Here is a 10,363-nt window from a genome sequence, read left to right on the forward strand (position 1 = left end):
GAGGAACCAATTGAGCATGTTCAGGAATCATTTTGGGTTTTCTTCAGTTCTGTAATAGGACAGCATTAACCCCCAAAAGCTCCAAACACACACACACACACACACACACAATGTGAAAATTCAAGTCTCTGAAGTCCAATTCAAGTCTGTTCACAAGTGAGAGACCAGTAGCTGTACCATTTCACTTTATTAAATTAATTCTTTGGCTGGCAGGCAGGGTGGGTCTCTTATTTCCAAAGCATCCAAGTAACTCCTAACTCATGGAGGGTTAGTGCCACCTCATCTCTCTGTACGTCACCCAAAGCTTCCTGATCATCTCACCAGTCCTGATCCAGTGTGCTTCTTGGAAAGGCATGGTTTTTTAAAAAAGAGGAGATTCAGCAAGAAACTCAGGAGGAACTATGAAGGGGAATAGCAAGCAGCGCTTTCAACAAGTGTGATAAGCTTACAAAAAAGGTGGCTGGGTGAGGAGAGCTACCAAATAGTTCTGACGCTGTGGATGGCATAAAATCAGGGAGTACTATACTCCTGCCTAGGCGCTCTTCCCATTGCACAGCTCTGCTCCTTTCATACACAACTCTGCTTTTTAGGTAACATTTGAATTCTAGAGCCCTCTCCTGTACTTCTGTGCATTCCCTTTTCTATTCAAGTATGCCTACATGGCCAACTTACACCTCAATCTTTTGTTTGACACTGGAAAACCACTGCAAACTCCCCACCCCTTTTTCAGGGAGCACACCCTCCCCCAAACATCTTTGAACTTGCAGCGAGATTGTCTCCACCTTGGGACAACTTTTTCAACCTGTCTGCTAGACAGGACAAGTCTTTAATTTTACCCTGTGTAGACGGTGTTCGAAAGGAAACCTCCGCCATGCATAAATTCTAAGTATGAAGGAAGTCCATGTGGTTCCACCACAGGGAACAGGCAAGAATTGCACCCTGAGCAAACGGTTTAGGGAGCAGAGGTACCCCTCCTGCCTCTCTGCTGTAATAGCCACTTTTTCCAACCCCCAGAACTTGGGGAGTCGAGCCCCTTTAACAGCCTCACCCCAATGCTCATAGGGAGAGGGAAGGAACTATCCTGTTCTGCCCTGATTGTGCCGTATTTGCACCTCCCAGTGGACACACAGCACCATCCCCTATTGCTGCATAAAGAGTAAACACTTCCACCAGATGTGTAGGTGAGTGCAATAATCTGGTTAGCTGTTTTGCTCTGAGCCGCCTTGCTCAGCTGCCTTCTGCAGCCTTTGCGCCATGCTGATGAAGGACCGGAGCTGGACCACCTTCAGCGTCCCAACTTCCTGGGGATCCTGGCTCTCCAGCCAGCGCAAGGCCTTCTGCAGGCCTTGTATTGCTTCCCGGGCAGTGGGCAGCGGAGTATCTCCCATTCCATCACTCCCGCCACCTCCACCATCTCTTGTCCCAACTGTTTCTTCTTCCGCCTCGCCTTCCCCTTCCTCTGTGTCCGGAATGACATCATCTAAGTGGAGCCAATCGGCCACTTCCTCTGGAGCCAGGTGCTTGCAGGTAAGGGCAGCCAGGTGTACGAGGTCAGCAAAGTCCAGGTTGTCCACACCTGCAGAGGCCTCTCCCGACTCCTCCTCTTCGCCTCCAGAGTGGGACTCAAAGGCCGCACGCAGGCCAAGCAGCCAACATTTCTCAATGGATCCAGCCGGGATGAGATCCCAAGACAGGCCAGCTAGGCAGAGCATATCCTCCAGGAGAAAAGAGCGGCCAAAGTCCAGCTCTCCGCCAGGTTTTTCGGACTCCCCCACGGCTGCTCCTCTCGCTAGGCACGCCACGGCCAAGCGCAACAGCTCCCGCTTGTACAGCAGTTTGAAGGCCGACACAACGCCCTGTTCCAGCGGCGGCAAAATCCGGCCTCTGCCTCCGAAAGACCCACCTGCCGCCTTGGAAAGGAAGAGCGCTCGGATGGACCCGTCCGGAGTTTGAAGCTGGCGCGACTCCTCGGGGTGCGCAGAGGGGCAGCTGAGCAGAAGGACGGCTTTCTGCTGGAGGCAGCTGCGGCGCAAAAAGCGCTTCACGCTAGGCACGAAATCGTCGAAGAACCAAATCCGCAGCAGGGAGCGGCCCAGCCGGGCCCGGGGGCTGTAGCGGTAGCAAGCCGGGAGCGTCTCCCTCTTGCGGCACCGGAGGCAAGGAGGGTCCCGCAGGCCTCCCACCACCAGCGGCTTCAGCTTGTGGGAGCCGGTTAGATTTGCGGCGAGCAGTACTGTGACGCCGTCTCCCGCCCACGATGGGAGAGGCTGCGGCAGTCGGGCCTGGCCAGGCAGCAACTTCCAATAAAGCCCGGTGATGTTAGCATTGTAGATTTGGTCGTCGCTGTAGCCGCCTTCATCTGGTGGCACAGCAGCCGTGGGCTGCCGGGTGTGGCCGGAGAAGGCTGAGCATGGGGAAGCGGCGTCTGCTTCGGCTCGGAGGGCAGGTGTGTCGCCCGCCGCCCCTAAGCCGCCCCCCTCGCGTTGGCTTGAAATGCCGTGCCGCTTCTGCCACCGCCAGAACCACCCGTGGCTGGCCTTGAAGGTGCACTCGGGCCCGTAGATCTGCCGGGCAAAGGCTTCGGCCTGGGCCTGGATGGCCGGTCCGGAGAGCGGCACACCGTGCTGGCGCAAGGCGAGGAACCACGTGTAGACGGCGCGGTCGATCTCCTCCTCGTTGGCCAGGCGCATCTTCTTGCGGTGGGTGCCCACCTCGCCCCCTAACTGGTCCAGGAACCAGCGCAGCTTGCTTTCGTCCTTCAGCCAGCCGCGGAGGGTGCCGCCGGGTACCCCAAAATCCCGGCACACCGAGGCCTGCCGCTCGCCCCTCTTCACGCGCTCGATGGCCTGCAGCTTGTCCTTGATGGAGTAGGCCCGGCGGAAAGCCATCTTGGACGCCAGCAGAGGGGAAGATGGGGCGGCACGGGGGGCCCGCCTCGCAAGGTTGTCGTCGGGCTGGCCGCAAGGCTGGTGCGGGAGCGAGGAGCCTGCAGGCTCACCTGGCGCTGGTGGCTGTTTCATGGGGGAGGCCTGGTCCCCCCCAGGGCTGCCTGGGGCCCCGATCCTTTCCACTGCAGGGAGGAGGGCACCTTGCCCCCCTGCCATGGCGGGCTCCTTTCAAAGCCCCCCTGAGGAAGTGGGCCAAACAAGCGAGAGGGAGGCTTATTGTGGGGAGGGGGAGCGCGGGAAAAGCGGGGCGCGTTATATCCGGGGAGAGCTGAAAAGCGAGGGAGGGGCGGAGCGGCCGCCTTTGTCTTCTCTGCCTCTCTCGCCTTCCGATAGGGCAGGCCGGCCGAGAAGGCGCATGCGCCGCGGGACAGCTCCCTTTCCGTCCCCCCACCCTCTTCTCTTCATGGAATCTTCCTCTCCTCTGCTGCTCTCCCCCATGTTTGGCGGTCTGTTGGACTCTCTCATGCTCTCTTTTGGATCATTCCAACCCGTCGAATCCGGGGAGGGGGGGGAACCGCCAGTGAAACTGGGATTTCTGCCTTCTAAAACCCGCAAGTCTCTTTCACCGCATATGTTGCCTTAAAAAAACGTAACAAAAATAATCTTTCTAAAAAAGAAGCTAAAAGTTTAGCCTCACGCTGCCGTCATCCTGTTTTGCCTTTTCACTCCCCCCCCACCCACTTTCACCGGACCGGGCTATTCCATTGACGACACCTCTGGTAAGGGGGGGGGAGAAAAGAAAAGAAAACGGATTAACTTCACCTGCACATTGATGACCGTTAGTAAGATTATTAACCCCCACTCAAAAAAAACCCCATTCACGACTCCATTTGCTCTGCGGCTCTCCAACTTCCTCCTTTTCCTTTCCTTGCACCCATTCCCTCCCCCCCCCCCCATTTCCAAGCGGGGATGGCGCGCCCCGAGCAGCCGCGTTCCCAGAACCCCCCGCGCGGCGCGTGCCTTCTCTCTTTCCTCAGGCGGAGACCGCGCGGAGCGGAGCAGCTGCTGGTTCTCCCTCTCGGGTTCCCCCCCCGCAAAAAAAGTACCGTTTCCCTCCTCTCACCTAACGGTTATTGCGTGAGTAGAGACCATTTCTTCTCACGGGGGGGGGGGAGAGGTGAGAAGGGGTTGCTAGGCGACGCTTTACCGGCAAAAAAGAGGGGGGGGGGCCCTGATACTTCAAAAATGGGCTTGACCTGAAACCGTCCCCCTCCCACGTCCCATCATGCACCGCGGGGGCCTGACTTTGGACCGCCAGTTGCAGCCTCTGCTCTATTTCTTTTCTCTCCCCCCCCCCCATATGGAAACGGGGGGGGGGAGAAGGGCGCCCCTTACAGGTGGAATGGGAACCCAGAGGGCCATCTAGTCTGACCCCCTTTGCTTCAGGGTTTTTGTGTTATTTTCCTGGTTAGAAAATTATTGTGATTTTTTTTTATTTACTCCCACCCCCCACATGTATGGAAGCAGGAAGCAGGTTAGGAAAAAAGCCCATTTTATAGGTAGAATTGCAGAGTCAAGAGGAGATTCCTTAGGGATCGCCTGGTCCACCTCCCTTGCCGCCTTCTTCCTTTCTTTCCTGGCTAGAAAATTATTGTTGTTATTTCTTTGTTTATATACCACCCTTTCTCTCTCTCCCCCCCCCCCCAAGACCAGGTATCAAAGCAGCTTACACAAATTAAGACAGCATGGATAGCATTCAAAAAGCTAAAGTAAAAAAAAGTGAAAGGTGGTTGCTTAAAAGTCATTGAACTCATATGGAATTGAAATAGTTGCATATTTATTAATCTAGCTGTATGTGTAGAACAATATTTAAACACCTCTAAGTGGAGTACACAAAAATGCTGCCATTTGCGCTCCACACCCCCCCCTTCCCTATGTTTCCCTCTGTTTTAGATTGTAAGCCCTTTTAGGGCAGGGACCTGTCTAACTTGTTTGTAAGGCACCATACGCATAGATGTTGCTATAAAAAAACCATCGTAATATGCGGCAAAGTGAAAAATTCAACTTTAAGAAGAGGGGTGCTGCTCTAGCACTGGGTTATTTATTTATGAATTTTTTTTACTCCACTTTTTCTCTCTGAGGAACTTAGGGTGCTCTTCCACTCATCCCAGTCTTACCTTTCCCATTGATGTGGTCGTGAGTTGGGTTGTAATTGGCCCAGAGAATAAATCTGAGAGGTTGCTGATCCAAATCTTGACTATGATTCAACATTGTAGGCTGCCTTAGGCAAGTGATTGTCTCTTGGTCTTAAGTCGGGGTGATAACTGGTCTCTTCTATAGCATTGCTGTAGCACATTGGTTATAGTGTCTGGCGAGAACTAGGGAGACTTGGGTTCAAATTCTCACACAGCTGTGGATCTCATTGGCCGATCTTGTTGTGTGAGTCACCATCTCTCATCCTTGCCTACCTCATGGGACTGCTGTCTGGATGAAATAAGAGGAAGGAGAGCCATGAACGCTGCTTTGAGCTTCTTGGAGGAAGGGTAGGATATTAATGTAAGGTTTGTGAAGCCCTTTCGGTTCTTCAAAGTGCTAGGTAAACGCCAAGTTGCCGGGGTGTGCAATTGGCCATTTTGGCTGCTAGCATTTAAAGCTGGTTTTCACCATTCTAAATCAGGCTGCTATGCCATGCTGACTGACCACCTGACTGCCTCTCTTATGCTGACCTATCTTATGGGTTCGGAAGAACTGCTTTGCTGAATCATACCCAAAGGCTGCTTATTCTGGCATTTTTGCCTCAGACAGTGACCTTATGGATGCTTTTGAAATGCTTCCAAGCGAGGCATGCAGGTGATCACTTCCTTTTGTCATCATTTGGTAGTTGGAGGTGGAATGATTTCAGGCACAGTCTTCTGTTTTTGCCATTCCTTCTGTTAGCCCATGGCAGTACCGTCTTTCATGAACTTGAATAATTCCTGAGGTTGTTTCCAAGCAGCTGTGAGCCAATGCAACCTTCCTCCAGGAAATATGTAAAGCTGTACTTCAAGAAGCTTGTTGATGCATATACAAAAAACTGCATTTTCTTACTAGGTGGTCTCTTTCCACATATGTGATCCTTTCTACTCGCAAGTGAACTGTTTGTGATGGAGTCCGAGGCATTCTCAAGAGGAAACTTTATTTCACACAGTGCTCTCTGCATATCTCTGCCACCCAAGGATTGAATTCTTTCACCAACCTTCTCTAGCCCAGCTTCTTCATACAGCTAAAGAAATGTCTGCATTTACTTCTTAATAATAAATGTGAGGGATTGTTTCTGGTTTTTGGTTTGTTACTGCCCCGTCTTAGAAACATGACTGGTTACAACATCTGCTGTAGCTATAAAGCACTCCAGCATTCCTGAGTATCTCTGCCTGTGACAGTTCTATCTTTGCATTTCCTGCATTCTAACCACTGTTGCGTTTTTAATTCAATGTTCTTAACTACTGTATGCTATCTTAACTGCTTGTGGATCATACATATTTTTTTCTGCCCTGCATTAAATGTTTGCTGTTGGATTTCCCTTTTCTTTTTATAGCAGTATTTCCTCTGTCCTTGTTCTTCTCTCTCCCCCCCCCCCACTTTTGAGTTTTTATTTTAGGTGACCCTTTAAACTGAATGCTGGACTAGATGGGCCTTTGGCCTAATCCAGCAGGGCTTTTTTTTTAAGGTTCCTACCCTTACTGTTGTGTTGAGGGTTCTGGTTCAGAAAACGGACAGGCATCTCTAACCTGACACTGTGACAGAATACCTTTAACTAGGATTGGGAAAAACACAAGTGCCTTAATACCTGGTTACATATTTTCTCAAATGTTTTTCCTCCCCATCAGAACCAAGGTGCTTGTTGTTGTTTAGTCGTTTAGTCGTGTCCGACTCTTCGTGACCCCATGGACCAGAGCACGCCAGGCAGTCTTCTACTGCCTCCCGCAGTTTGGTCATTATTTTTTAAGCTAAGGTGCAAATCTTTACTTGAGGATTTTGCAGTTCCACCACCCTCGGAAGATCGGAGCAGAGAGGTTGGTCCGGACCAGGGCATTCTTTGCAGTAGCCCCTAAGTTGTGGAAATCCTTCCCTACAGATATGTGTGTGTGTAGCACCTTCATTATACATCTAACAGTCTTTGACACCTGAGAAGTGTGCTTTCAGGATCCACACTATTCCTGCAATAGTAATTAGTTTTAACCGTTTTAATACTGATATTTCAGCATCTTTAACTTCCTCTGGGACCTGCTGGTGAAGGGCAGGTAATAGATTTAAATAATAATAGCTGATCGCCAAAGAATTGATGCTTTTGAATTATGGTGCTGGAGGAGACTCTTGAGAGTCCCATGGACTGCAAGAAGATCAAACGCATCCATTCTTAAGGAAATTAACCCTGAGTGCTCACTGGAAGGACAGATCGTGAAGTTGAGGCTCCAGTACTTTGGCCACCTTATGAGAAGAGAAGACTCCCTGGAAAAGACCCTGATGTTGGGAAAGATTGAGGGCACAAGGAGAAGAGGACGACAGAGGACAAGATGGTTGGACAGTGTTCTCGAAGCTACAAACATGAGTCTGACCAAACTGCGGGAGGCAGTGGAAGACAGGAGTGCCTGGCGTGCTCTGGTCCAGGGGGTCACGAAGAGTCGGACACGACTAAACAACAACAGTCATAACACATTTTCCTTTTCATTATGTGGGCTTCTGAGGGATTCTCTATTATGGTAGCCTCCTGCCATAGAGGGTGGAACTTTCGTGTTACATACAGGGGAGAGAGCTACCCTTTGGGAGTGGAGCAGGTTTTTCAAGAGTCAAACCCTTTTTTGTTGCGCTGTGTTTCAGATGTTTCCACTTCTGCACAATGCCATAAACCGCTTCTACTTGTCTTGTAGGAGTGTGCTGTGATGGTGGGTTTGAATCCCTTGGTGGGTTTACGCTTTGGCTAGTACGTTTCTGGAAACAAAACCATCTTAACCTTCCTGTTTTCTGTCTTTCTTTCTTAATGCTATCCTAGGAACTAAAAAAGTAAGTACTTGCTCACAATATTCTTGCTTTTGCTTGCTTGACTTACTCGAACGAAAAGTGATGCCCAGTAGGGCAGATCTACTAGGCTTGGCTTTTAAAGTATTTAATAGCAATTGTGGCATTATTTATATTGTACTTGTGTCTTTCATTTTGATGCTGAGGCTTTTGTGGAGGAGTACATAGCATCTTATTTCAACAAAAACAGCAGGAATGCAAAATTACTACTGTCTTCCATCATCTACAGCCTCCTAATGGAAAATACGTCCTCTGCTGCTGATAATCTGAGGTGTATTGCCTTTTAGACAATTGTATATTGCTTTTAGATTTTACCCAGCTCTTTTACAAAAGCTTGGTAGCAACTCCTGAAAAAATAAGTGATTAACAGAATACCACATTAAAACCTATTTAAAATAAATCCACATTAGCTTTACTATGGCTGTTGAAAGCCAGCCCAACCAAGAAAGCTTTTTCAGGCTGCCAGAAGGTATTCATGCTTGACATACCTCTATTGTGATTTCCACGACTGTGTAGTGACTGCTGATTAACCTCGCAATATATATAATTACCGCTCATTCTAGGCGACATGTACAGTACAGTTCTGGAGGCATTCCTATCACAACCGGTAGGATCAGAGGAGAGGGTAAGGCCCACACTATTAAACTTTTATAACCATAATCTTAGCATGTCTCAAACAAAAAAATAATAGTAATTAATTATATTAAACTTAAAATGTGCATTTAAATAACCCCACCTACTGTAAAATATTGCCTCCTTTTTGAAACAGCAGCTTCGCTCACTAGCTTAAAGCAGTTGGCTCTAATTCTGCTAATCCCAGAATAAGATGGAACATTTAGGGGGAACACCATGTAAGCACCCTTTCTTTTTAAGGATTTGGGTTTTCAAACAAATTGTCTATGCAGTTCATGTAGAAAAATCATGCCCATGTCTCAAAAGTGTGTATCCCTTTTGAGATAATCCAAGTCATAACTGAAATAATTTCACAAATATATTTACTGCTGCTGAATCCTTTTAGCTAACAGCTTCTCTCATAACATTTCCCAAAGTGATAGCCACAATATTTAGCATTTTGTAAGTCACCTGATTTTGACCTTAGGTTGGAAGGGTCACTGCTTCTGTTATGTGCTCTTTGACACTTCAAGCAACTGGAGAATAATAAAATTAAACTCTTCTCTCCCCCCCCCTCACTGTTCCTTCTCAAAATATGGCTCTTTTCTCCAAATTTAATTCAAGTAATTTGTGGCTGTGGAAGAATCCTATCTTTCCCCTGTGTCTTTGTCAGCCTTTTGTTAAAATCCTTGTTTTTCCCCTTCTCCAGCTCTTTCCCCTCACCCAAAACTGTAGCTTACTCTTTTATGCTCTTGGATGCTGCTTCTATTTCTAGGGGAAGCTTCAATATTCCAAATTCTCCCCAAATCCCTTATCCCTTGCACTTAGCACTAATGGCTATATCAAAAGGTCGTGGAAGAGTTACCACGAGTGCAAGCACTGTTCCCACTTTGCTCCTCCCATAATACAAACTGGAAAAGCAAACCACAATTTCTGGCTTAGCACTGTGTTCGGATGAGGGATCATGGTTTATTTCACTCTCCCCCCAAAATAAAATAAAAAATCTGCTATGTGAATCCTAAGATGTGCATTTTGTTTCTTGGCCATGGCTTGTTTGAGCGACACAGACCACAATCCCTGGTTTGGACGTAATGCTAAGCAAGGAATCATGGTCTCTCCTGCTAGTACTAATGGAGCAACAAAATGGAAACTATCTCCACCTTGACAATAAACCATTAACTGTGGTTTACGCTGATGTGCAAATGCAGTCAGGGTTTCATGCCATGTATGGGACAAATGTTTAATTCCCTTTTCATTCAACATTAAAAATACATTGAAACTAGGATTCTGAGGTTACTATAAATATGGGACCTACTTTGTACGCGGGTGGCGCTGTGGGTTAAACCACAGAGCCTAGGACTTGCTGATCAGAAGGTCGGCGGTTCGAATCCCCGCGACGGGGTGAGCTCCCGTTCCTCAGTCCCAGCTCCTGCCAACCTAGCAGTTCGAAAGCACGTCAGAGTGCAAGTAGATAAATAGGTACCACTCCGGCGGGAAGGTAAACGGCGTTTCCGTGCGCTGCTCTGGTTCGCCAGAAGCAGCTTAGTCATGACCCGGAAGCTGTAAGCCGGCTCCCTCGGCCAGTAAAGCAAGATGAGCGCCGCAACCCCAGAGTCGGTCACAACTGGACCTAATGGTCAGGGGTCCCTTTACCTCTACTTTGTGCAATGTGCTGGAAATGTGCAGTGTACCTGTTTCTACATTCATTATATGCACTGGGAGGCCATGTGCAAGGAGAGGCAAGAGGTTTACTCCCATCAGTCACTACCTTTCATCCCCTGAGATGGCATTGTGATGTCATTGCCGTT

At 48.8% G+C, this 10,363-nt stretch overlaps 1 protein-coding gene across 2 annotated transcripts; it reads right to left on the reverse strand.

Moving 5' to 3' along the window:
- On the reverse strand, positions 1 to 10,290 carry TIGD5 (tigger transposable element derived 5). Of its 2 annotated transcripts, XM_083622061.1 has the most exons (3): positions 10,215 to 10,290; positions 5,066 to 5,372; positions 1 to 3,664 (listed from the first exon to the last, which is right to left on the reverse strand). In XM_083622061.1, the coding sequence occupies exon 3, from the start codon at positions 3,102 to 3,104 to the stop codon at positions 1,200 to 1,202; it is 1,905 nt and encodes a 634-aa protein (XP_083478187.1). In that variant the 5' UTR covers positions 3,105 to 3,664; positions 5,066 to 5,372; positions 10,215 to 10,290; the 3' UTR covers positions 1 to 1,199. The 2 variants fall into 2 exon arrangements, with proteins under 2 accessions (XP_083478187.1, XP_083478186.1); XM_083622060.1 differs by lacking the exon at positions 10,215 to 10,290 and having other exon boundaries at positions 5,066 to 7,928.
- Between the last annotated feature and the right edge of the window lie 73 nt (positions 10,291 to 10,363).

Source organism: Podarcis filfolensis, assembly GCF_964270895.1.
Source record: "Podarcis filfolensis genome assembly, chromosome: 7".
NCBI lineage: Eukaryota > Metazoa > Chordata > Lepidosauria > Squamata > Lacertidae > Podarcis > Podarcis filfolensis.

Excerpts from the sequence above, each read along its gene's own strand:
- TIGD5 (XM_083622061.1), bottom strand. The coding sequence starts at position 3,104 with ATGGCAGGGGGGCAAGGTGCCCTCCTCCCTGCAGTGGAAAGGATCGGG.